Source organism: Cavia porcellus, unplaced genomic scaffold (assembly GCF_034190915.1).
Source record: "Cavia porcellus strain 051 isolate PalLab524CR breed Dunkin Hartley unplaced genomic scaffold, mCavPor4.1 scaffold_10, whole genome shotgun sequence".
Lineage (NCBI taxonomy): Eukaryota > Metazoa > Chordata > Mammalia > Rodentia > Caviidae > Cavia > Cavia porcellus.
In genome coordinates this window covers 7513310-7540803 of record NW_026947493.1, presented here as the reverse complement: position 1 = coordinate 7540803, position 27494 = coordinate 7513310, and the positions used below count along the sequence as shown (strand labels likewise).

General features: G+C 41.0%; 1 protein-coding gene and 1 long non-coding RNA gene across 7 annotated transcripts; one reads left to right on the top strand and one right to left on the bottom strand.

Moving 5' to 3' along the window:
• Positions 1–881: 881 nt before the first annotated feature.
• Positions 882–27494, bottom strand: Btd (biotinidase). 6 transcript variants are annotated; one of them, XM_013143968.3, is made up of 8 exons: positions 27339–27478; positions 25612–25650; positions 25027–25185; positions 22532–22816; positions 19728–19819; positions 8075–8339; positions 3462–3611; positions 882–2527 (listed from the first exon to the last, which is right to left on the bottom strand). In XM_013143968.3, exons 6-8 carry the CDS (start codon positions 8333–8335, stop codon positions 1355–1357), a joined length of 1584 nt encoding a protein of 527 aa, XP_012999422.1. In that variant the 5' UTR covers positions 8336–8339; positions 19728–19819; positions 22532–22816; positions 25027–25185; positions 25612–25650; positions 27339–27478; the 3' UTR covers positions 882–1354. The 6 variants fall into 6 exon arrangements, with proteins under 6 accessions (XP_012999422.1, XP_063113041.1, XP_012999423.1 ...); XM_063256971.1 differs by lacking the exon at positions 22532–22816; XM_013143969.3 differs by lacking the exons at positions 19728–19819; positions 22532–22816.
• Positions 6330–21431, top strand: LOC134477826 (uncharacterized). The gene is made up of 3 exons (XR_010050060.1): positions 6330–6600; positions 12031–12352; positions 20875–21431. It is a non-coding gene; the product is annotated as an uncharacterized LOC134477826 (long non-coding RNA).

Here is a 27494-nt window from a genome sequence, read left to right as displayed (position 1 = left end):
GATCATCCTGTATTTAAATAATTGGTCTGATAGGCAGTTAAAAAACTGATTTAAAAAGTTCAAATTATACATCTGCAACACTACACTTAAGAAAGACTATTCATTCTATCCTTAAAAATTACTGAAATAGTTACTAGGAACTATTAAAATCTTTTTAAATGGCTTTGAAATGTTGGATACAAACTATTCATGGCCTAAAAATGTCTTCACCATGCTGAATTATAATTTTTTATCCAGAGCTAATACTGTGAGAACCCCTGCCCTGTACATCTGTGGCCCCTCTCAAAACATTGCTGGGCCGTGGTGCACACCCTCAGTGCTGGCCCCTGCCACCTGTCCCTTTTGGATGGGAACACTTCACCTCACCACCAGGAAGAGACCCTCGGCTGCCGCACTGTGTTTACCAGCATCTCTTCATCCTGTGTGGTTAAACAACTCGGCCAGAGCTAACAGTTTACTAAGGTCCCTGGAATCCCTGGACCAGACTCGTAGTGTAAAAAGAATTCTATTACTCACTCCTTCCTAGCTGCCCCTCTCCAGCACTTTCCAGTCCCCACCTGCCACTCCCCTCGCTCTCTCTAGTTATTTCTAGTCCTCCCTACACATTCTGTTGCCTGACAAGGAGGCAGATGCGAGACAAACCTTTTTCTGTTTTCAAAGACTGTTGCCAGGCCTTTGCTTCTTGTGTTGCTGGTGGCTCTGGCTGTGTCATTGTACCCAGAGTTCCAGCTGAGCAGAATGGGTGGAGGCCTCATCGCAGTCCTTCCTCACACAGCTTGGCTTTAGGAACTCATTTCTTGCCTTAGAAAATGTCTAAGGCTTGTAAATATTTATGTACCCTTGGTGTCACTTGATCAACAGCAAACAAACCAAACCACTGCTTGTGAATGTGTAAAAACATTAACTGACATTTATTTTTGTTTCGGCTCTTAAAACTTACAAATTCACTAGAGGGAGATGTGGTTTAGAAGACCAATGTGAGTAGAAAACACCAGAAAATATCTTGATCATTCACTTTTAGAAGGAAGAGGTAGGCTGGGCATGATGCTGCATGCCTGCAATCTCAGCATGTGGGAGGCTGAGACAGAAGGACTGTGGTGAGTTCAAGGCTAGCCTCTTGGGCTTCACAGTGAGTTCAAGGCCAACCTCATGAGACCCTGTCTCAAGAAGTGAAAGAAAAAAAGGAGGAGGAGAAGGAAGAGGAGGATCTGCCTCTCCCGCTTCCTCCTACAGTTTCCAGTGGGACCTGGTGGCACAAAAGTGGGCTTCCGCACTCTGGCAGAAGTGTCCCAGTGCTCGCAATCTGTGATGTGTGGAGGTGTAAGGATGTCCACCCAAAGACCACACACTTCCCCTAGTTTCTCTCATACAACCTCCCATAGAGAGCTGCTGTCACCAGACCAGAGGACAGTCCTCTCTTCCTCAAGAAATAGTAGTCATTTTCCCAGCCAAGCTGGTCAGGGGTTTCCAGGCGCATTCCCGAGGTCAGAAACAACGGAAAGATGTAGGAAGTGCTGAAGTTGCCCCACAGATGAAACTCAAATATCCCCGAGGCCACAGTGATCTCTTGCCCACAGGTGTGGAAACCAAGACCACCACACTTGACCAGGGCACAAACTTGAATGTAGTAGGTGCCATGCACGGTGTGCAGGCCATCGAAGACCCCTAGGGCATACAGCTCTTTGGACAGAGCAGGCCTCTTGTAGAGTAAATAACAGCAGAGACTATTTGAACAGACTTGGAGATAGCCTTCCTTTTCCCAGGCAGGGACCAGGGTGAAATTATCATACATCATTTCAGAATAAAACACAGGAGGTGTGTTCAAGTTCCATTTGGCATCCTCATCACAATGGACCTCCTGGGCATCTTTCTCACAATGTGGACTACCTGACAAAAGTTCTAAAAACTTAGTATGGGATGGATCCATTTTACCTACAGCATTCTCTGTACCAGTAAGACCCTGTGGGTTTTTGGGTACCTGGGCAATTATAAGGTGACCTCTGGGATTTTCCATGTCATGATACCAAAAGGACTTCGTGGGGGTATGGATGCCGCTCCCTGTCATCCCTAGAGAAGGGTGGTGGATGTTAGCTGCCAGCACATTGACACCGAAGGCAATGGCAAAAGCTTTCTGAATCTCAACAGCTGCCAAAAGTGGGAGCTGATTCATCCAAGCTGTGGGGTACACAACATGCTTCACATCAGAGTCTCTGAGCAGTCTGACAATAGGATCAAAGAACAGTATGTCGAAGCAAGTGAATATGCCAAACTTGCCAGCAAAGGGGGTGTCGAAGGTGATGTGGTCCACTTTAAAAGGAGTATCAAAAGCTGCCTCAAAGTAGAGGTTATGTTTACGGTAGCGGTCAACAAAGGTTCCATTGCTGCTGAACACAACATTAGTGTTAAACTGGTATCTCCCGTCAGCTGGGCAGCCTGGATCACTGCTAAGACAAGGCTGTTTTGTCCCAAGATTGGCCACCAAGAACATCTCCCCCTTGAGGGCCATACAACTCAGGCGCTGGAGGACCTATAAAAACAAAAGTATAAAATACATGGATTTTTTAAAATCCTGCCTTTAGTCTCGTTTGTTAATAGAAAAGTTTCTGTAGTGTGCCAATAATATATATATAAATGGCTATCATAAGCCAATAGAAAAAAAAATACCAAAAACATGCTAAGGCTATAAACAAGGGATTTGGGGAAGAACAAATACAATAGAAATTTCAGAAAAGATGCTCCACCTAATTAGTAATGAAGAAATGCAAATTAAAATAGTAATTAGGTATCACTTTTCACCTTTGTTAGATCGGCAAAATTTCAAAAGATTATTCTATCCAGCATGGATCAGAGAGTAGGAAAACAGGCACTCACAGACTATTACTGGGGATATAAAGTGATATAAGAATCTTTTAAAGGAGAAGTTTGGTATTCTTCAAAATAATTTAAAATGTGCATGGCCTTTGAAAAGTTCCATTTGTAAAATCTTGGATGTTTACAGATATATATGTACAAGGATATTCACTGAAACATTGCTCATAACAACAGGAGTTGAAAAAAGAGTAAACATACAGCATGTTAATAATGTAATAGGAAATGCACAGAGAAGGATGTGGATAGATGCATAGCAAGTTGGTGGTGGAAGTTGGAATTTTCTCTAGGAAAGGAAGTGGGATAAGGGATGGGTTGTAGTGAAGGTAAACTTTTATTTTCTAAAAACTTGTTTGATTTGTTTAACAAGTTTATATATTTGTGTAATTAATACATGGAAAGATCCACAGACGAGTAAATGGCTTGTAATACCATACTAGACACTAACTGAATGGATTTATGGTATGCTGAGTTTGACTTTTTAAGATTCTAGGATCTCCTTTCAACCTCAGAATGTTGTCATTCTGGTCTCTGGTTTGTTCATCTCTGCACACCCCTGGACTACAGGAGAGGAAGGCTGAATTGTCACATACCTCTGTATCACTGAAACGGTGAGGCTCCAGGCATGGGTTCCATCTAATGAGCTGGGGAGATGGTATAAAGTCCAAAAATGGGTAAATGGATGTTCTTGTAAAGTTGAACCCATGAATGCCATCTTCTGGAAACACTATAATCTGTACACCCTGTAAATCAAAACATCAAAGTACAGTCTGTTATCAGATCATGGGAAGCGCCATTCTATTCATTAGTTCATTGGACAATCACCAAAAAGTTACTCTGTACCAGGAGCCAGAGATACCAAGACGGTGACTCAGCTCTCACCATGGATCTTAGCTTAGGGGAAGCTGTCTTGCTTTTTGTAAGAAGAACCACTACTTGTCCTTGAGAGTGTGTCAAAGAAGGAGGAAAGGAGTAAACGCTTAAGGTTGCAGGAGTTTACCAAGCAGACATAAGGGTTTGAGTCGCCAGTGCAATGAAACATGGAGCTCATCATAAAGGGCTTTGACTATTTCTAGTCCATTGGTTCTCAGCTATTCTGCATCTAAATAAGTTTTGGAACTTCTGAAATTGCATTGAGGCCAGGCCCACCCCTAAAAGTCTGATTCAATTGATTTTGGGTGGGGTCCAGGCAACAGTTAATAGTTCCCTAGGTGATTCTGATGTGCAGCCAGAGTTGGAACCCATGGGGCCAGTAGGTAAGAGTCACATGTGTGCATTTCAGCACAGAAATGAATATTCCTTTAAAATCTCAATTCCCCATCTGGGGACTAGGAGGCTCCCTTTAGGACTCTGGTGGAGTCTCTATATCTTTTTCCCACACCCAGAGACACCCAGGGCTCCCTGTGACAGCTGTAAGTGCTTGGTGTAAGGGCCTTATTCTTCTGTTGCTCTCCATTTATGTGGATTAAAATGTCAAGCTCCAGTGCAGAAAGCAGAGAGGGCAGGCAGAGAAGTTGTGGATAATCTGAAAGAGCATGCAGTTTGAGGCATTTACTTGTGGACAGCACTGTAAATTCTTTTTAGTTTTTATTTTTTCTGGTTACAAAAGCTTTAATTAACTATAAAATTTGGAAAACAGAAAAATAAAGAATTCATAATCCTACAATACAAAGATAATTATTACTATCTTAATAATTTTCTTTCTGTATATATGTGTATATAACTGAGATAATAAATATATGGTTTTGCACTTTGACTTTTTCCTTGAAGAACTTTCAAAAATACCATTTGTAATGGTCACATTACATTTAAGAGGACCTGATAGTTTCTCCTCTATTACTGGACATCTGAATTATTTCCAGTTTTTTGTAATAAAAAGAAGATTGTGGTGACACTTGCATAAGACATGCTCAAAACATTTACAGAATGAGTGTTGTACAAAAGTCATTGAATCCCTGATTATTTCCTTAGAATAAAGTCTTACAAGTGAAATTACTGGGTTAAACAATTTGAAAAAATTTAATGTCTTAATATAAATTGTCAAATAGCTTTCCGGAGAGGTTACACCATACAGGAGCCCTCCAGCAAAGAATGACATTGCCATTCTGCCACATTCTTCACAATGACTGCATGAAGAAAAACTATCACGAATTCAGAAGGAATACAAGATGAAGAATGTACGCCTTCCCAAATTATTCTGGGATACTGGTACTCCAAAGAATTTTAATTGTCTAGAAAATGTACTATTGTTTGACATTGTTGCTTAAAAGATCATCACAAAGATTACAATTATATGCCCCTGGATAATATTAGCCAGTTTGTATCTATTAGAAAATGTATTTTATCATTTGCCGGCCTGACACATTTTCATTTCTCCAATCCTCCTTCCAATCACGTTTACCATCTTACTGTTTCCCCCATTAACTAATGAGTTAAATACAAACTTTGTTTATTCTATAATCACATTAGAATCATGTATTTAATTTTTGAAAGTTACACAGATATTTTCCTTTATTAAAAACAACATGTGAGAACACTGAATGGTTTTTCACAAAGAATCCCATTTAAATTATGTACATGTTGGGGCTGGGGATTTAGCTCAGCAGCATAAGTGCCTGCCTTGCAAGCAGACAGTCGTGAGTTTGATCCCTATGATAAGGTACCAATAAAAAGGAAAAAAGACAAAAAAAATTATGTACATGTTAACATGAAAATTAAGTTGCATTCCCTGAGCATATATCAGCCAGGAACCAAATCTGAGTGAGAGCGGAACTTTGGGTCTGATGTGATAAGGAATTAGCTGTCCTAATAGCTTCAGCAATTTTCTGATGGACTTTGTAATGAGATCAAGCACTCCTGAGGAATGAAGGTCGCCAATCTAAGGAACTGACAAGCCTCATCATCCTGAAAGTAGGCTGCCTTTCTCTGAATATCACAACCAAAAGAAATATTTAAATTGATTTGTTCAAGAACTTCTGTCTTTATAGTAAGTCTGTAATTTTGACAAATACTATAAATTTATCTAAGCACTTGCTTTAACATGTATTCCTACATAGGGGAGCTGAGATATGAAAGCACTAAAACCTACTTAACAAACAACCTCACCCTTGCTTCTGGCCTTCTAACAGCGAAGGAAGCATGCCTTGTGGCCAGCATCGGCTCCACAAAAACATGCTCTATATTTCCATTAGGAGAAAGTCATTAAAATCTGAAAATGGGAGTTCTATGTCACAGTTTCTATGTTTCAGCATGGCTGTTTGCTGAATGTCAGGATGGTCTTGTGGACAGGATGGAGAAGTACGAAGCTGGTGAAACTGCAAATGCTGGATTCAGCAGTGGCCCACAAACACCTCCATTCCAGGAATACCTGCCCTCAACAGGATCAGTGTCAGCAGGAGTGTGAGGGGCACAGCTGAGATTTTTTTTACACTGACTTCAGCACAGGCTTAAATGAGGTATCAAATGTGTGAATGACGTGAAGGTAACTGATATGTGGGATGTCAGTAAAGATCCCCAAAATAGTACCATGGAATGGAATGATGACATTTAACAGCATCAATGTGCAGTATTGCTCTCAGGTTAAATCAATCAACCTCTGAAGGAGTGCAATGGCAGCAAGTGTGTCTGTGGGTGTGAAAAGGGTACAGGAATGTTAGGTGACAGCAAGTGCATGATGAATCCGCAGTGAGACCTCACTGCCAAAGCTTCTGGGAGACAAGGTCCGGACATGAGGTGAGTCTCCTGCAGCCTGCCTTGGGTCAGACAGTGCTGGGAGAGCTGCACAGAGCCATGGAAGTCTGGGCAGGAAGGCTGAAAACTACAACTCTTAAGGAGCAGACGCGGATGGCGTGACTCCTCCGAGGGACACTGCGGGCCACGCAGCTGCCATCCCGTGTGCGGAGGATGGAATGTGGGCTGCTGGACTCAAGGCTTTAGCTCAAGGACAGAAATATGGTGGCAATTACAGGGAGGCTAACTGCTGCTCATCAAGAAGCAGGCTTTTCCAGAAGTTTTCACTGCTGGAGGAGTGGACCTATGAAATAGTGAGTTCTGGACCACTTAGGGAGTTCAAGGAGTCAGATGTCAGGCTGGGGCAAAAGAGAGGAATGCAGTCCATAAGAAGCTCCCTTCTAGCACCAGTCGCACACACACAGTATATTCTAGGCCAGCATTTGATAATGTAGCACTAGATGTTGTTCTGGCTTCTCTGTCTTTTTATTGCATCCTGACCACCCAGCCCAGAGACAGGCCATTGGGGCAGGACCGACTGTCATGGCCAGCTCTAACCTTTAAACTCACCAACAGCTAGGATGTTTACTTTCATTTATTTATTTTTTGGAGACAGGGTCTCGCTAGGTAATTCAAACTGGCCTCGAACTCTGGATTATAAGCATGAGCCACTGCATCCCCACATTACGGAATTTTGCAAAGCAGGGCTTCTTCAAGCAACTGGATTTGGTTGCCCCCACTGGATTAAAGCCCAGACTTCCCTTTGATTCTGAGTTTCCCAGCAGTACATTTGCATACTTCTGGTGAGGACCCCTTTGCCCCATGGGGCATCTCTCCTTCATCCCTACATTTTCTGGCAGGAAGGAAAATGCTGCCAAGCTGAAAGAATTATTGGTTTAGGGTCCATTCTGTCTGGGCTAAGAACTCAGACTGATCATAATCTGGCACAGAGGCAAAGTGAGCCCCAGATGATCAGCTGGTAGCAAACAGCAGCTTTGGAGACACTTAATGTTTCAGTTAAACTGTGAATGCCTCACAGAACACGGGAGTTCATTAAAACTCCTGCACATTAGAATCCCCCGGAGAACCTTAGCAAAAATCCCAGTGTCTACATGACACCCCATCTGGACCAATTACAGCAGACTCCTGGGAACCCATGTATCCACTTGTTTACAATCCACAATGATTCCTGCTCATGGCCAAGCGGAGGCCTAGTGATGTTGCCCAGAGCTTCTCACTTGTAGGGCAAAAGCATCATCTGGGGTCTTGCTGAGATGCAGACTTTCTCACTGTTCCTAACAAACTCTTACACACTGTGGCTGCTGATTCATGTCTAGCAAGATTTTGGCCCACTAAGTCAACTTGGGTTTGCTGTCTAGGGTGATTTTCCAGAGGGGCTGTAGGTCAGGGGTTACCTAGCCACTGCTCAAGGGTCCAAGTGCAATTTGCTCTGTTCTAGGAGACAAGCGTTTCTTGCCTTTTGGGCTGCAGCCATCACTTGCTGTTCGTAGATGTCCAAGTTCTGGTTCATTAGTTCCAAGGCCTGCTTGCGGCTGTAGAAAGCAAGAGGGTTCGGACTCAAGACTGCCGGGTGCTCGTACACAGCAGCCACATAGTAGTCAGCTCTGCGAGGGTCAGCTGCACCGTGTTCCTTGGTGTAGACTTCCAGGGCAAGTGAGCAACAGCCAAAGAGGAAAAGGGCGAGCCTACTGCTGGCTCCAGACATAATGCGGACCATAAATCTGGAATGCAATGGGGCAAGGGAAAAACAGCTGAATAAAATATTCTGCCAAGAATTTAACTTATGTGGCTGTGATTTGTTAATCTCAGCAAACTCACCCGCAGTGATAGTACAGCTCAAAGAGTTTCATGTTCCTAATAAAAGAGTATGTGTTTCTCTCCAAACATGTAGCATGCTATGTTTAAAATGGCTCACTGTGTTAAGAGTCTGGTTTTAGAACATTTCCAAACCAGAGTCAATGTTTGCCACGATTTTGTCAGTATTCAGCCAGACTAAGATGTTACTACTTGCATTTCTAGCTATGAACTTAAGTTTTAGGCAATGGGAATAATTCGGATTATTTGACATAATTCTTTGATATTTCACAATCTGTCTCCTGCCCTCTTTACATGCAAATACCCTTAGGTCCACTATCTAAACCAGGAATGATTGGTAGGATGACCCTAATACAGCTGAGCTTCTGAGCATTAAAATTCTCTGCGGTTTTTGTTTATTAACAAATACCAAAGATAACTCTCTTTTTCATCAGCACAACACTCTTTATTTGGGGTCAAGAAACTGATGACTTCCACTTAAATGCCAACATCTACTCTTTTACAGACAGACAAAAAGTCTCCTGATGAAAGCTCAGCACCGTTTTCTTCCTTGAACTTGAGAATGCTCATTCCACGCACTGCTTTTTGAATGTTTATGATTCCAAGTCTTATGCTTAAAAGTATATTAGTACGGAAATAAATCCTTTTGGCATGACACAATGGAATTTTCTAGAAAAGAAATGAATTTTGTAGAAGATCAACAACCACTTTGTAGTTCTTACCATTGAAACCAGTAGTGAATGAACACACAGAATGTGCTCCCCACACAACCCAAGAATAGGAATGTTTATTTCAAAAGTGTTTTAGAGTGAGTGGCCCAATTCTGTGTTGAAAATCTGCCTGGCCTCCTAGCTGAAGCCCCTCCCCTGGCATGCAGGGGGCACTAGTGGTGTGGCCAGACCAGGCTCCCTGCCCTGTGCAGACATGTTGAGGCTGACCTGCTGTCTAGGAATTTTTATTAAAGATTAGGATAACATCCACTAAAAGGAAAATGACACCTGGCTAAATGAGCTCCTAACTTCTGTGCTTGCATTTCAAAACAAACTCCCCAGATGACAAATGGTTTCTTTTCCTTCTTTATTTTTTTGTCCCAGAAACAAACCACAATGTCTCTCAGCAAGAAGACAGGACTAGGGAAGCTCATTCAGAATCCTTGCAAAATCAGATCTCAGAATGAGAAGCGCTCTCCCTCCTACCCTGCCCCATCTCAAAGTGTTACTTCTTTCCCCAGGGTAGAAACGTACCATCCCCAGGATCTGTTGCCATTCAACTGGGCCACTGAAGACAGTGTTTTATGATAAGAACAAGCGAGCCTTTGAGTGAGCAGTCATGAGTTTTTGAGTAGAAATAAAAGCATAATTGATAAACTTTTTAATCTGAATTTTGGCTGCAAAGACAAACAGTAATTTAAAATGTCTGAAAAATGTATTTTTTGATTTGAGCAGTTCCATTCCATCTCTAGTTTCATAATGATGCTAGGGAGGACTGACCCTGGGAGAGGACTTTCCTCTTCCAGGTAATATCAACAGTCTTTCTCTACTGTATGGCAGTGGCCTAAAAAGTTTTAAAAACTGAGGCTACAGTATGAGTCACTCCTAAGTAGCAGCAGGTCACAAGTTACTGGGGCTTACAATATTGTACCTTTCTGAACCACGAACACTATCCCACCAAGTTCGGGCACAGAATTCTTTTTTTTTTTTTTTTTTTTTTTCCTTTTGTGATCCTGGGGATTGAGCCCAGGACCTTGTGCTTGTTAGGCAAGTGCTCTACCACTGAACCTGTCCTCCTACCCCAAATGCTCGGACCCCACACCTATAATCCAGCAAAACAAGAAGACAAGTAGCAAGATTTCATACCTTTCTATTTTGAGAAAATAAAGTTTGTATTATTTATAGCAGAGCCTGTAGGAGAGTAAGTGGCAATCATTTGTGCATGAACAAAGAAGGTAGGTTAATAATAAGGGCGTATGCAGATCTAACCAGGTATTCATGCTTGAAGATCACAAGCTTAATGAGGTAGGAGAGAATGAGTAATTACAGTAAAAATAGGCACAACAGTTTGTCTTTCTCCTCAATAGGGGTGAATGAGGAGACGTAATCAAAGTTCCAAATAATACTGTCTCAGGAGAAACCAAACAGCTGAGCCAGGACTCTGAAGGACTCCATAGGCAGCAGCTGCAGCACGGGTGCTGGTTTTGAAGTGGCAGCACAGGAGGGGCCAAGGTATTTCCTAGATCATTGAAGCAAACCTATTGCATGCTTGCTGCAGCTAGCTGTTTGCTATCACTGAAAGCTCTAAAAGATTGACCACCACTGCCCTAGATGCTTGCCAGCAGTTACCGGGTGCTGGCTCCTGACAATATGCACAGGGGAACCAGGGCCTGGAGTTTGCTGGGAACAAGGAGCATGCCTTGAGGCTCCACAACAGCAAGGAGCAGTAGGTTTGGGGCCAAGGAGACAAGGGTGACAGTGGAGGTAAAATGGAATCACAGAGATGAATATTGCAGTGGAGCCCAGCCACTGACCTCCTACCACTTCCCTGTATTGCTCTTCTATGCCTCAATCCCATTCTCATTTGAGCAACCAGTGAGATCCAGAGAAAGCCTTGGCCAATGATGGAGCGCCCCTCAAATCTTTTACTGACTCTCCATTTCATACAGGGTGAAAGCCAAAGGCCTTGCAATATGGCAACAGGAAGAACTCAACAAATAGAAATAGGAAGTAACTGACTGGGTGGGAGAGATGTTGGGAGTGGATGGCATCTTTAAACAAGCAACTGATCTCTGAGTATAAGGAACACCAATTCCAACTCCAACCCTGACCAAGAACCTTCTTTTGATCAAGGAGGAAAAGAAACCAAAGTTGAAATCAAACAGAAATCTATTTCATGGAAATTTGGTGGCATGTCAATCACTAGGTATTTTTATATACCAGATTTTTTTCTTACTTTGCTAAATGATTCATCTTGATAATTAGCTGTCTGTCCTTCTTAGCTATGCTGTTACAATGACTTTTGCAATAAAATGAAAGGATTATTATCACTCTTAGTAAGATAATTTCAGAGGCAGGTATACACTTTTAAAAATTTATATATAGACCTATTATTGATTTTTGTAATAAAAAAGTCTTGTCATTCTTTTCTTGCCAGGGAGAAAAACAGTGAATGATAGGGAAGGGAGGCAAGACAAGTGGCAAAGGAAATTCACATTTTACAGGATAAACCCTAAGATGTCTGTTAAGACACCAAGAAATCTGCAGTATATTGCTCTGCATCGCTGGCAGAATGCCAAGTTAAAATAATATAAAGTTCTAGATGCTTTAAAATGAGTCTCCTAAATTTTGTGATTTTCTTGTCTGAATTCTCTTTTTTTTTTTTTTTTTGTCTTTTTTGTTTTTATCGGTACCAGGGATTGAACTCACGACTGCCTGCTTGCAAGGCAGGCACTTATGCCGCTGAGCTAAATTCCCAGCCCCCCTGAATTCTTGTATAATGTCCATCTCTTCCTAATCTGTATAATCTGAATGCAAAGAAATAAGAAACCTTTTATTCCCTACAAAGCCTGGTAACTGCCGCTTGTTTCTGGTTCTCCCATTTCAGTGTGCCAGGAATGAGCTTGTCAGTGACCAGCCTCTGGAATAAGAGGTTCCACAGCAGTTTCAGCTTGGATGGCTTATTTAAGACTTCTGGCATCTCAGTTGGAAAAATCAAGTGTACACACTGTAGGGGCTGGGGATTTAGCTCAGCGGCATAAGCGCCTGCCTTGTAAGCAGGCAGTCGTGAGTTCGATCCCCGGTACCGATAAAAAGGAAAAAGACAAAAAAAAGTGTACACGCTGTGACTGGGAAGTGATGGTGATGTCAACATCTGAGGTTGTACTCACAAGGAACAGCAAAGTACCAACTCCTCTGAAGTCAAACTGGTAAGTTGTGATTCCATTTTCAAAATTATAGGCGTTATCTCCAAAACAGAGGATGATATATGGAAATAATTTGGCATTATGCCTTTGATTAAGGCCATTTTCTGCTCCATTGGCTAGAATAATTTATCTTAAACTTAAGCAATCAAAAGATCTTCACATATTAACTTAAATGTCATCTTTCCTCAAATGGGAAAGTATCTCCACAATTTAAGTTAAATGAAACTTCCTGGGCTTGGGATGTAGCTCATGATAGAGCACTTGCCTAGCATGTGTGAAGCTTTGAGTTCAGTTCCTGGCACTGTAAACATCCTTCTGAAATACGTGGTACAGTATATTTGGTATTTGGATAAAATGTTAGCACCTTTCTAGCAAGCAAACAAAACGAAACTACAGGCCAGACTGATTCTACAGGTTTGCTACTGCCACCATGTGGACCAACTGGTTTTCACTAATTCAAGTGAGTATTTGATGTTACAAATCACAATATCAGGATTCTGAAACAGTTAATGCATGAGTCTTCCCCCTCTTGCTTCTCCTTTTCATTGTGAATACTCTGTATCTTTTTATAGTGAAAAAAAAAAGATCAGAAACAATTTTTTTAGTACATGTGCTGCCTAAGCGAGAACAATTTTATTTTTGTTCATTATAATACCATTAACAACTGCATCTTCCCTATTCCCACATTCTAAATTTGTTGTAATTTTGTAATTTTTATCGTGGTACAGTCTATAGGATGACTAGATGTAATGCTGCCCATCTACACTGTGACATACAGCTTCTACTTGGGAAAATCTGAATTGAGTTATAGAATCTACAAGGACAAAAGTTTGTATCAATGCCACATGGTCTTTTATGTGCAATGTAAAACCATTTTGCCATCCACTACTTCCTACCTCACAATGCTGTGAACAAAGGTGGCAAAATTCTGTTTTTATGGTAAGAATGGGACCGAAACCTAGGTCTGTTGGCTTTTGGCACAGACTTCCGAGGCACATGTTGAAAACCTCAGGCAATTTATTGGTCAAATCTTCAAAGACCACTATTGGAGTCTTCAATGTAGCTATAAGAAAAATAAAGAGAAAATCCAAAGTAGTACTTCAAGGGATATTCTGGGTGATAAGATCAGAGCAAAGGTTCTCAAATTTAAGTGTGCCTTGAAAGTCACCTGAAGGCTTGAACTTCACACCTAGGCACCGGGGCACAGAAAGATAATGTGCATTTTTTTAGCAGTTTCCCAGTGATGCTGATGCTCCTGGTCCTGGGACTTGCCTAGAGAGCCACGGGAGTGAGGACAAAGTGTGGACTTCCTCATATCTTGGGAAGACATGAGCCAGGCACATCATTCCAGGTGCCTCTCTAATATAGCTGATAGAATTTAGGTAGATTTCAAAGTTTTTCTATCATGTTTAGTGAACAGAAGCAGCAAAGAAAATATTTAGGCACTCAAAATAGAAGGAAAAACTTCCTGCAAAAAATCTTGAGTCAAATAATGGAGACAGTGTTTGTTTTAGCTGTGATAGGAACACCACTGACAAACTAGACTGTTATTAGTTTTCAGTAGTTCAAAAAAAAACTATAAAATAGGGGCAACATGGCATAATTCCTTTTACTATATTCTGCAAAAACATAAAAGATGTCTTTTCAATAATGTGTATGCTTAGGTTTACAGGAAAGTTAAGGAGAATCCTGAGAGAATAAAAAAAAGCACTATGAAGGTCAGGTGTGATGGCCTCTATAACCCAGCACCCAAGTGGCTGAGTTATAAGTTATAAGTAGAATAGAGAATTTCAGGCCAGTTGTAGCAAGTCTCAGGTCACTCTGTGGACTATAGAGACTCTGTCTTTAAAAAAAGAAAAAAAGGAATCATCAAGAAGTCAGTCTTAAATTACTGCTCACAGATTCTGCTCAGGTAGTAAAGAAAGTACACATACAACAGTTTCCTCACTGTCAGCCCTGGGCGTGAAGAATATGTGGCACTTCCATATATTCTGCTCTTCTAAAATGCTCAGTACTTCCAAAAACTACTAACATATTCTCTAAATCAGAGCCTTAATGAGTGTCAGCAAGGAATGGTTTTTAAAGAACTCAAAGTCATTAAACAACATTCTATAAGGAAGATCTAAAGTGTGCATATCCAGGAGAAACATAGCCACTGTATAGAAAATTCAGTGATCTCACATGTCAAATTTTTCAGGGAAGATGTGCTCTTCCCTGAAAGTGGGTACTATGGCTTGGTTTGGATGTCCTCCCAAAGTCTCATTTGATCATGGGGACAAGGCTTTTTGGAAGTGGCTGAATCTAGAGTTTGTGATGGGTTATTCTGAGTGCTAGGTTTGGGGGTGTGTTATGTCTGTCCTAAGACAGGTAGCCTGCATAAACAATAAGGGAGGAAAGGAGGCTTGCTGCCCTCTTTTACTCTTGTTGCTTTTCTTCCACCACCCTAAATGTGTGTTCCTCAGCCATGCTACCCTGCTTTGAAGCTAGCTGATTATGGACTGAAATCTCCACAAACTCTGAGCTAAATAAACCATTCCTCCCTTGTGGATTTTGGGTATTTTGTCTCACTAATGAGAGAAAAGTAACCAATACAGAATTTGGTACGAGAAATGGGATCATTACTGTGACTATACCTCACCATGTGATTCAAGAGCCTTTGGGAATGGCTTGCAGGAAGAGTTTGGAAAGGTTTGGAGATGTTGCCTAAAAAAGTAGAGCTGGAATACCTTAGACTGTTCTGCATGGGAGATTCTGGTCAGAGCTCAAAAAGACTAGAAGGTTGACACAAATCCTGCTGATAAAGACTAGGCTTGGAAGGTTTCTGTTGGGAAGGACTGCATTGGCTGCTGGTATCCAGATGATGTGTGTTACAATATGGGAGAAAGTTTGTCTACATTTTGCTCACGTCCAAAGACTGCCTGAGACTGAGATTAAGGGTAGTGGACTAATTAAACTGGCAGAAGAAATATCAAGGCAGTCAAATGTTGAGGGAGTGGCATGGCTATTGTTGGGGGCTTTTAACCAGATTTATGTTGATAATCAAGAGTGAAGAGCCCAGCAGGATGATTTAAAATGTGAGTTTGGCCAGAAAGAAAGCCTAGTAAAAATAAAGCTGAGATCTTGCTTGTGGAAAAGAAACAGGAAACTACAAAAGATGGCCTGAGGGCATCAGAAGAAGCAGCAAGTCTCTACCTTTTGCAGCCTCAAAACTGCAAAAGTGAGCCCAAGCCTGGTGGTACATTAGCCCAGCACTAAAGAGGCTTAGGAGGATTGTTGCAAGTTTGAGATCAGCCTCGGCTACAAAGTGAGCTCAAGGCCACTCTGAACTGCATAGTAAGACCCTGTGTAAAAAAGACAAAAAAGAAAATAACTCACAAAAGTAAAACACTTTGCTCTGAGAAGAAAGCTACAGAATATTTATGTTCTAGAATGGTGGTGGCTGCACCAGATTCCAGAATGGCAGCAGCACAGAGAATTTGTTACTCAGAATTGGGTTCAGGGTGCTCAGTGGTCCAGGAACTTGACCTCTACAGCCAAGAGAGACAGAAGCCTTCCTGCTACCTCAGCTGGCAGCAGGCCTTGACATCAACCAAGTGGTCCTAGTTTTAGGCTCATGCAGAATGTAAGAATTACAAGGTTAAGAAGGCTTCTTCCTTCATTTCAGAAGGCCTGGGAAGCCAAGCAGTATGCCCCTGAGAGGGCTGTGTATGAAGCTGTGAGTGTGAAACCAGAGTTTGTGAGTGTGAAACAGAAGTTGGGAAAGCCAGGAACATGGGTGGTTTAAGGAAAGCTGCAAGAAGGGAGCAAAGTGAGCCTAAGAGACAAACTGTGGGAGATATAACCACCAGAAGTGCTGCAAGGGCAGAGCCAGTCAAGCCCTTTGGAGCTCATGACTTACCCACCATCTGGGACAAGGTTGGGCTGGATGCTCCACATGGAACTACAGAATTTAATGTTTGCCCTGCTGGAGTTTGGAGTTGCATTGGTCCCAATCCTTTGTATCCCTGTTTGTAGCTTTTGGAATGTAAATGTTTCTCTTGTGCCACTCAATGTTGGAAATGTTTAACTGTCTTTTCATTTGTGCAAGGGGTTCACAGCTAAGTTTGCCTTATATCTCAGAGGAGACTTGGTACTTAGACTTTTTAGCAATGCTGAAACTGTTAAGACTTTGGCAACTCCTACAGATGCACTAAATGACTTTTGCATAATGGGATGTGCACGACTTTCTGGGGGGGCCAGGGGCTGAATGGTTTATATCTGGATGTCCCTCAAAATCTTCATACAATCACAGCAGGCGGTGCTTTTCAGTGGCAGCTGAATCTAGAGCTTGTGAGTGGTTCATTTTGTGTGCTGGGACTTGGGGTGTGAGTGCTATACCCTCCCTAGGGTGGGTAGCCTGCACACAACAGAAGGGAAGGAAAAAGGCTTGCTCCCTCTTTTGCTCTTGTTACTTTTGGTACCTTCCACCACCATAAAGGGTTGCCCCTCAGGCATGCCACCATGCCTGGCAGCCAGCTGATTATGGACTGAAACCCCCACAAATTGTAAGCTAAGTAAACCGTTCCTCCCTTAATTTTGGGAGTTGGGTATTTTGTCTAAGCAATGAGAGAAAAGCCATCAAGACAGTGGGTAAGGTAAGATGTATGGTGGACATCATGTTTTGGTGAACACTGGACAGAACATCTCTAAGTGTATGGTAAATACAATCTTTCTAAATCCAGTTCCATTACCTTGTCAGCTGTGTGCCTATAAAAAAGATAAAAGATTGTGAATGAAAACATGAAGATTACTTGATGGAGAATTAAAATGTTTTCTTAACTGATACACTATTTTTTAAAAATGAAAAAAAAAATACAGGAAAAGATTTCCGGTATCCAGTCCAGTATGTACAAGGAGGTTGGAAGTTTTACTCCATCCTAACAATTAAAAAGCTGAATACATGAAAAATGAACAGTTCTTAGATATGTCAGAGAACCAAAGCCATAGGGCAAACCAGTGCTCCCAATATTAGAGAAAACAGAGAGGTGACCATAGGAGAAGCACAACTTACCAAAGCAGAAATCCATGCACACAAACTTAGAGAAACCAGTAGTTTAGGGAAACTGGAGATGGCACAATGCTGGAGGCCCAGTGTGGTCAGTCTCAGAATAAAGACTCCATGGGGCCCAGCCATAGATGAGTATGCCCACACTCCCATGAGTTTTACCTCTAGATCTACCATCTTCTCATAATGGAGAAAAATCCCCTGGGCTTCCCTCCCCAGGGGAGGGGAAGAGCAGTGAGAGCATTCTGTTCTCCAGCAAGTCTGCCTTCAAGAGACACTATTTTAATGGGGTTATGTCCTAACCAACCTGGAGGAAGGCAGTGCCCAGCTGTAGCCCTCTCTGACCTTCCACAGTGGGGAAGTGTTCCTTACCTATTGCTCGCTCCCTCTAGCCATTCTGCCCCACCTGAGAGGAAGGGAGCACCAGGTAACACGTGTGAAGGTCACAGTCCAAGGGGACAGATGCACTGAGAGTCTGAGACGGAGTCACAGAACCCAAAATGCTTCTCTCCTCACCATGTCTCACCATATTACTAAATGCCTGCTTGCAGCAGTTCCTTTCCTCAGGACACTATGTCTTGCTCTCCATAAAAGTTACAAGGCATGCATTCATCTCGAGATACATGGATACAACCAAGACTTAAAATGAAAGATTTTTCCAAAAGTATAAATATCATAACATGAAAAAGAAGTCAAAACCATAGTTTGAAGAGATAAAGCAAGTATCAGAATCAAATCAGACATAGTAGATATGTTGGAATCACCAGACTAATAATTTAAAGTATCTATGATGTATATGCTAAAGGTTAACAATAAATAGATCAAAACAGCAAATAGATTATAAGTGAATCCTAATGTCAACTACAGACTTTGGTGAGAATGAGGCATCAGAGCAGCTGAATCAGTTGTACCAAATGTATCACTCTGGTCTCTGAGGTTGAGAATGGGGATGCTATACATGTGTTAGGGCAGAGTGTAGAAGATTATTCTCTGTACTTTCTGCTCAATTTTACTGTGAACCTAAAACTTCACTTTAAAAAAAGTCTTTTACAAGGAAAATCAGTCCTAAAAACCGGAATGGTAAGGAGATACCATGCATGATATTTCCCATCCTTTATCTATGTGTTTTATTTATTTATTTATATTTTGGGTACTGGGGTTTAAACTCATAACCCTGCACTTGGCAAGCAGGTTCTTGTGCCACTGAGCTAAATCCCCCGGCAGGATACTTCCCATTCTTGATATCCCAGGAGTTTAGATTTTAACTGCCATGTAGGGCAAAGATACAATCCTGGGATTGGAGTGAAATCTGTGTATATAGCTAGAAATCTTAAGAAATTATTCACTCACTGAAAGACTGTACAAAACAAATGAACACTTGCCTGCCTGCCTGCAAAACAAACTTTCAGACCTGGAAAATTAATTTTCTTAGTGGGGAAAAGTACCCTCTAAAATGTCATAACCAAAGACTTTTCTTTATATGGGCTTAGGATTCAGACTCATACAACACACATGATTCAGGTAGCCTCAAGATAAGAAAGGAGTACAAAAGGATTCTTGAGATGTTCATAGTTCAGACATTTTATAGTCCTAGAAAAGCCAATCCAAATCTTCTCTAAAGGAACTTTTCTTCAATCTAGCCCACTCAGGAGCCTCACAATTAAGAGTCCAAGTAAACACCAGATCACAATTCAAAATTACAAAACACACAAGGAAATAAATTACCATGCAAGACTGTTGAAAGAACACAGTAAAATCAGACTCCCAGCAACCTCAGATGACTGGAGTACTAGTGCAAATGATGAAATAAGTACACTGAAGATAACTATAGAACTACCCAGTTACATCTAAATCAGAGTTTAAAAATGATACCGTCAAATCCAGATTAGATGATTTTTGTGACATGGCAGTAGAACAAAAAAAAAAAAAAATGCTTGGAATGTACCATGGAAATGACAAGAAAGAGGACAAGAGACATAGAAGATATATTAGATGTTTGTTATATTTCTAAATGGGATTTCAGAATGAGAAAACACAGAAAATGACACATTTTTGAATGAATAATAGCTTACAACTTTATTAATCAAATGCAGAACCTAATAGATTCAAGGTAAGCAAACAAACAAAAAATTATACCCAGACAACCATAATGAAACTTTGGAACTCTGCTAGTTTAAGAAAAATAAAACTTAAAAGCAACCAGAGGGAAAAGAGATTATCTTTGAAGATAGACTAATCTGCACAGTAGACTTTTCAATAGCAAACACAGATGTGACGTGATATCTTCAGCGTACTGAGAGAAAGTAACTGTCAACATAGGAAGGACTCACTCACCTCCCACATAAATCTCTTGCAAATAACTGGTGCAGAAAAAATCCAGTCACTTGGAAACTCGTGAATAAAAATCTCAAGAGTTCTGAAAGATTCTACAAGAAATCGAAGATTATTTACTGGAAGTGGCCACAAAGCACGTAAAAACCATGACTAAACATTCTGCCATGAATAAAATAGAGTAACTGCTTCTATAAACAAATGCACAAATAGACCAGGAAAAAGAAGGTAGGAAGAAGGAAGCATTAAAAGGAGGAAGGAAGGTGAGAGGAGGAGGAAAGTGGGGAGCGGGGAGGAGAAATGAAATGTTACCTGGCACAGCTCAGAAATTAAGTAAATAAATAAAGAAATTAAGACAAATGTGGAAGCAGCATAAGGAAATCAGATAATAATATAAATAAGTGATAAAAGAGTTCAGGAATTAGAAAAGTACATAACACAAATGGGATCTGTAAACCTGGGGTCTGTAAAGTTTTACCAAGAACAGCCTTTGCTAAGAAAATTAGCATTAAAAAAAAGCCAAGCACTTTGTATCAGGACAATAGGAAGGACCTTTAGGGCTTCCTTCCATAGGCTCAAGGATCCAAAATGAAAGACTCTGCTTAGAAAAGAGAGTTCTAAGGAATCTAGCTCCATGGGGACAGCTAAAAACGTTTCCTGGAGCTCAGCCACTCAGGCACTCAGAGATCTCAGCTCTAAGGTGGCTACTGCCTGACCTTGGCAGCAGACCTGGCATCATCCAGACAGTGTTCGTTTTATAATTATGCAGACCACCAAGAGTTTTAAGAGCATGGAGGGCCGGGGAGGTCAGGCGGTGGGACTCTAAGGAGCAGTGTGTAAAGCCGTGAGAATGAAGCCAAAAGTACATGGAGACTCCAGGAGTTAGAGAAGCCAGGAACATAGAATGCCTAAGAAAGCCAAGGCAGTGAGCAGAGCCCGCAATATAGAAGGCATGGAGCCTGCCACTGGCAATGCCATAGTGGTGGAGCTGCCTACCACAAGCTAAACTCACAGCTCACCCCTGGCGCTGGACAGCCTGCTTTGCTGGTTTACCTTGTGTCTTCCTATTCCTACTTCCTTTTGGAATGGGATTGTTGAATGTATGTCATTGTATGTCAGCAATATTTAACTTTCTTTTTGATTTTTATAGGAATACACGACTTTGACTTGAGGCTCAGAGAAGACTTTGGATTTAAACTTTTCAGTAATGCTGGAACTATTAAAACTTTGGTGACTTTTAGCTATGCACTAAATTCCTTTCACATAGAGAGATGCACATGACTCTTCTGAGGGTCAGGGAAAGAATTTCATGGATTGGATCAAGAATTTCCCTCTTATGCATTCAGAAGCAGGGCTTTTAGGGATTGGATCAGGGGTTTGGAGCTGAATGTGCCATTGGGAGGTGAGGCCTGGGGGGAAGAAGCCGGTCACCAAGGGTACTCTCCTGCTTCCTCCTTTTCTCTGCTTCCTGGTCACCATGACAGGAGCAGCTCTTCTCTGCCCAGGCCCTTCCATCATGTGGTTTTAGTGGTTAAACCTTCCAAACATACAGTGAAACCTCTGAAACCTCTCAAAACAAACACCACTTTCTTTAAAAGTTGCTGGTGTGGGACTTTGTGTTGCAGAGGCAAAGACAGAGGATCTGACCATTTCTAGTCACAAGGAGGGTTAGGTAATTAAAGTACCTTATCATCTTGAATAAAATCATGATTTTGTTAGATAAAATAAGGAAGGACTAAATGTGAATTTTAGATAAATGTTAGAACATCTTTATACTGAAAAAAAATGTTAAGTCTGAAATTCAAATTTAACTAGGAGTCTGGATATCCTGCTTTTGACTTTTGTTTTTGTTTTGTTAAATGTGACCCTCCCTATAAATGATCAAGTAATCATAACCATAACTTTTATAGATATCACTTTCATATTTTTAAAAATAGCTTTGTCATCCACTATGCATCCTGACACACTGTAGTTTAGTTTTGCCCATTGAAAAATATTAATATAACTTTTGTCTTTATAACCTATAGGTTATTCTTCTATCCCTTCTATTTTCTTAAAACAGTAGACTAGAGATGTACATGAAAACTAAAACAACTTTCTGATACAGGAAAAGACTTCAGAGCTTCAAATTAAGAGAGTTTTCCTAACCAAAGTGGAAAAAGTATAAAACATAAAGAAAGCCAGGTGTGGTGGTGCATGCCTGCAAGCCTAGCACTCAGGAGGCTGTGGCAGGAGGATTGCTGCAAGTTTGAGGCCAACCTAGACTACTTAGTGACACTCTGTTTTCACAAAACAAAATTCTAAAACCAAACCAACCCAAAACAAAACAAAACAAAAAAACACACACAAAAAAGGAAAAGAACTGTTACACACAACTACAGAAAACATGCATCTCAAAAGTAATTATAAAAAAGTTAAAGGACAAATAATTAGCACTCAGAACATATAAATAACATACACATAAGAAAAAGATAAATACTCCAATTAAGAGATGGGCAAAAAATGTAAACAAGTAATTTACAGATAAAGTCATCTATGTGCATGTACACACGTGACCTCATTAGTACAACCAGCAAAGTGGGAATGAAAAGCCATGTCATATCTATCAGATGAGCCAGGTTTTAAGATCTAAATTGAGGACATAAAGACTTCTGCTACACATATGACCGATGTGTAAATTCAAGCAGTAACTTTGGAGATCAATGTAGCAATGCTTGGTAAAACTGATACTGATCTCAGCATATAAAATCTATATAAATTTTCACACATGTGCAACCAAGAAGACATGCAAGAACATGCATACTCACTGTTCATATCCTGAAAATGTAAAAAATGACCTAACTGCCTGTGACAGTTGGAATGTGTTCCCCAAGGATGCACGGCTGGAAGCTTAACTCCTTGATGCAGGGAGGTGGGGCGTAAGGGACCAGCACCCTCATGTGTGGATTAATGCTGTCCTCTCAGAATGGCTTTGCTTGGTCGGGAGGTCAGCTCCATTCTCTTTCTTCTTCAGCATCTGCTTGCTGCTTTGCCATGAGGCCCACACCAGAAGTCAAGCAGATGTGGGCACATGCTCCTGGACTCCCTGGCCACTAGAATCATGAGGCAAAATGCATTTCTTCCTTTACAAATGACCCAGTCTCAAGGATTCTATTACAGCAATAGGAAATGGATTGAGACAATGTTTATCACATAAAATGGGAAATGTTGGAATTACAAACATCAATTCCAAGATGGTTGTCATCTTTATGGGATAGGGAAGGAGAGGCAAAGGGGAAGGGATCCACAGGAGGTTCCCAGCATTTGTAAAGTATTTCTTAAATTAGGGGTAATATGCGCATGTATTAATCAGTGCTCCCTCCTTGTTCAGAAACAGTTCATAAATCTTAAATGCCTGAAATGATAAATTACAGCTAACCTCTGAACAGGAACGCAAAGGTTAAAGAGAGAAGTTTACAGACTTAAAGTTCATCCTGAAGATGCCCCCCATCCAAGCTGTACCCCAGTCCAACCCTGCACTCTGGGAACCAGTGTCTGTCCAGAGATGACTCTTTAAAAATAAGGCAAAAGAGATAAATTTAAAAAGCAAAGTACTAAAAGCAAGAAAGGAAAATTTAAAAAGTTAAAGCAAGGGGCCCTAATGAATGTTAACAGCTAAACAAAAATTTTAAAAATAAATAAATAAAAGCAAAATATTTCAATATGGTGTTATGTTTCATATGTGATAGCTGCCCCTGCCGAAGCTCTCTCCCAAGTGTAGAGTTCCACCACAATGAGAAATACTGCATTGTAATTTTCAAACCATCTGAGATGAATCTCTTACATTCTCACTGTACAACATACAGCTGTCATTATTTGCTGTGCATTATAAACAAAGTAAACATCTTTGTCAGTGAAGTTTACTGCCTAAGTCAAACCATACCAAATTTACTTTCAAAGGCCCCAAAGTTCATAATGAATGAAGCAAAACTAAGAAAGGGAAACAGCATTCATTCTGTGTTCTTTCCATGTTGCTTCCTGCTCCAGCCCTACAGCATGCTAGCCCCAGCACACAGACTGAAGGTTAAGAGCTTGCCAGTGCAGGCCCTGGGCAGGAATCCAACTTTTCTCTAGGTTGGCAGGTACCTGGGATAGGATAGCACAACGAATTTTTATTGTGGGATTATTGTTAAACTGTCCCTGATGGATCCACAAGAAAGCTGGCTTTTTGCTGGTTTTGGTTCAAGCCTATCTCTAAGCTTTGGTACTTGCAGTCTATTAATTTTTAAGAAGCAAGCAAAATCACTTTAATCTGTTTTAGTCAAAGAACCATTTTATTACTTACTTTATGTCCTGCTATCTCTGTTGACATTTCCTGCTGCATAGGGATAAGTATGTGTGTCAAAGATTGTGTTCTAGATAATTTCCTTTTTGTTTTTGTTACTGATTTCTGGTGTGGGGGCAGTTGAGACAGAGTTGTGTTATGTAGCTCAGGCTGGCCTTGAACTCACTATGTAACTTAAGCTGGCCTTGAACTCCAGCAATCCTCCTGCCTCAGCCTCCCACATGCCTGGTTTACAGGTGTGTGTGACTTTTTGTTTTCAACACATACTTAGTTTCAATTTTTATTTATTTCAATCAATTTCATTATCAGCTATTCTATAAAATAACCCTAATTCGTTTCTCCATTTGATAACCAAATACTGTACATTTTGATAAAATACACTTGTGAGACTATTTCTCACAGGTTCAGATAATGTTATGCTTTAAAATAGTCTCAAAGATTTTAACTATCGTTGTTGGGTTGTTGAAATTAAAATGTATTACCACCGTTTGGTGGGTATAAGGATTTAATGTTTGTAGGAGTGTCAAGTCTTCTGAGTATATTTTTTTCAAACATGGTATTTTCAGCTCTTACTAAGTCACCTGGTTGCCTGTTTCTGTTTTAAGTCACCTAGATGAAATAAACCTGCCAAAGAGCTCCTTTACATAACCTCAAATCTAGAACCCTCCAAGAACCAGTTTAAAGACTCTGGTGACAGTGTCTGGTCTTTGGAGCGCATGTTTCTAACACTTTCGTCTTTTCTTTCTTTTCTTCTTTTCCTGTTTTTTTCTGGTACTGGGAATTGAACTCAGGACCCTGTAATTGCCACGCAGGTGCTGTGCCATGCAGCTAAATCCCAAGCTCTTTTCTTTCAAAAAAAGTTAAATATATTACTCCTTTGGGGAATAAATACGTTTAAAAACAAAGCCAATAAATAAACAAGAAACAAAATTCCATGTCTACTGCCAACAGAAGTAATAAAAAATGAGAAAGACTTACAAAGTCCACACATGGGTCCTGGATAAATTATAGATGCTAGGGCCTTTAATCACACTTGAGTTGAAAACAGCTTGCTCCACTGTCCTGTTAACTCTAGAGATAGGACTTACATCACTTCTGCTAAAGCATCAGAGGCCAGTGAGCAATGGAATGCATAACCTGAACCAAAAGGTACAAAGGTGAAAGCATGAACAATCTTAACAACTTTACTCTGTGCTAAATAGCAGAACCTAGCAGTTTAGGATTTATTCCTTTATAAAACCACCTAAATTGAATTCCAGGGGGTTATTCCAATTCAGAGTCCAATTTTCATTGTACTTCATACTGAGTAGTTTTATCAGTGATTTTTTTAAAACTAGGAATTGAATTCAAGGCTTTTGCACTGAGCTGCATCACCAGACCTTGTTTTATTTCTTAGTTTTTGAGATGCAGTTTTGCTAAGTTAGTAACGTGTCCAAAGTGGGCTAGAACTTGCCATCCTCCTGTTTCAGCCTCTCAGAGAGCTGGGAATACAGGCGTGCACCGCCTGTCAGCTATCCTGTTAACACCGGATCAGACAGATGCTCCCATGAATTGACTACTTACTGTGTGTACTGCCAAGGGTGAATAGGTTCAGTCTTGAACCTGTAAATTCAAATTGCAACAGAGTTATTCTGGTAATAGGCAATCAAACATTTAATTATTAACCCATGCGCCTAGCACGGGTACAAAACTAGCGGTCCTCGATTTGACTGGTAAATCCAGTAGCAGCTTTAAAAAACACAAGTACCTAACTTGTCCTAAAATATTGATTTAAAAGATCTGAGGGGGTTCCAACCAACTATATTTTGACATGTATAGGGCCTTTGATGCAATGAGGGTAGAGACTGTCATGCAAGCTCCGACACAAACAGGACCATATAGCAGTGAAGATTGAAGTCTATTTCTTAGAGACAGCAGGCACTGTTACTGCTCAAAGTACAGAAATAATGTTTTACATCTTTCTGGCATGTCAGTTTTACTAGATGGGTAAACAGTTTAAAATGTAATTTTTATTTTGAATGTTAGTATATAACTGTGAAAACCTACTGACATTTAACATTTGTGTATTTATTATACTTTGTTACTTTATATTAAAATATGGATACATTTTGTAGCAGAATGCAAAATCTTTGCTTACTTTTTAGATAAATTCTGAGACTTCAAAAATGTCTCCCTCTTAGATGGCTCCTACATCCAATGATGTAACCATTTTACTCTGCTTATAGTGGGGAGAGGGGTTGAAATACAGAAAGGAAGAGTTCTTGGAAGGGCCCAGAACTAGTTTGAAAATCCCTCGGTTTGAAATTCTTTCACTTCCAAGCTTCTTATTCATTTCACCTCACATGACCTGCACCCTACTCTTCTTGTCTTTCTCTTGTATCACTGGTAAAACTCCAAATCCTCAAAAAAGTTCCTTTTATACGACTGGAGATTTCCCCCCAACTTTTGGTGGCATGAATATTTTAGGCGACTATCTATTAGTGTTTACATTTATAGTTACTGAGAAGGTGGTCTACGGACTGAAGCACAACGTCAGAAACACAATCTTCCTCACCAAACCCGGTTTTTGGGCTTTTTTTTTTTTTTTTTTTTTTTTTTTTGGTACCAGGAACATTTAACATTTAACATTTAACATCCAACTCAAGACTTTATACTTGGCAGGCAGGCGCGGTGCTGCTGAGCTATATCCCCAGCCCTGACTAGCAAAACTGTGAAAACGCTATCCGTGCAGGGAGAGGTAGTAGGCGAGCACCGGATAAAATAATTTTTTAAAAAACAGCCGTATTTCCTGGCTTTGGAAAAATAATCCTGAAGAGTAATGGGGAGTAGTCCTGGACTAAGGCTCAGTCCTGGACTAAGGACCCAAAGATAGGTAGGATACAAGATTAGCGTCTGAAGCAGGATTTTTGTCCAAGGAATCTAGGCAAATAATGTCTTGCTCCAAAGCTGAGTGTCATCTGTAAAATGGGAGTAAACAGTATGCCTCTGAAATGCACTTAACATACTTTACTGCGGTTTACGGCCCCAAAATTATGAAACCAGAGATCATACCACCCAGACCACCCGGCCCACCTAACTATACGGACCCTCCAAGCCACCCAACAGCAGCCTTCACCGGCCCGGGGAACCGGAAGTCCGCGCCTTCGCCACGCCCCTTTCCTCTCGGGCTCGGAGCAACTCATGGTCTCAGCCCGCCTCCCGCCCCGGTAGGCGCTTGCGCGCCTAGTCCTTGGCGGTGCTGAGGGGTGCGAGATACGTTGCTGATAGGCCTCAGAGGTTTCGCTTCTTACCTGCTTGGCGCAGGCCGCATTCCACTGCTACTTTCTCCCCCTGACACTTTGAACACGCAAAGAAAGAAACCAGGACGCCGGCGCACTCTGAGGGGAGAAAGTGCGTGTTCACACGCTCACCTCCGCGTGAGCCGAGCGGTTGAAGCCCCGCCTCTC

What these genes read in the sequence shown, in the direction of transcription:
- Btd (XM_005008304.4), bottom strand. Translation starts at nt 27,358, where the DNA reads ATGCGGCCTGCGCCAAGCAG. An exon ending in ATGCGGCCTGCGCCAAGCAG is followed by an intron (nt 25,651 to 27,338) that starts GTAAGAAGCGAA and finishes TTGAATTTACAG; the next exon opens with GTTCAAGACTGAACCTATTC. An exon ending in TGATGGCTGCAGCCCAAAAG is followed by an intron (nt 3,612 to 8,074) that starts GCAAGAAACGCT and finishes TTTGATTTACAG; the next exon opens with GGTGTACAGATTATAGTGTT.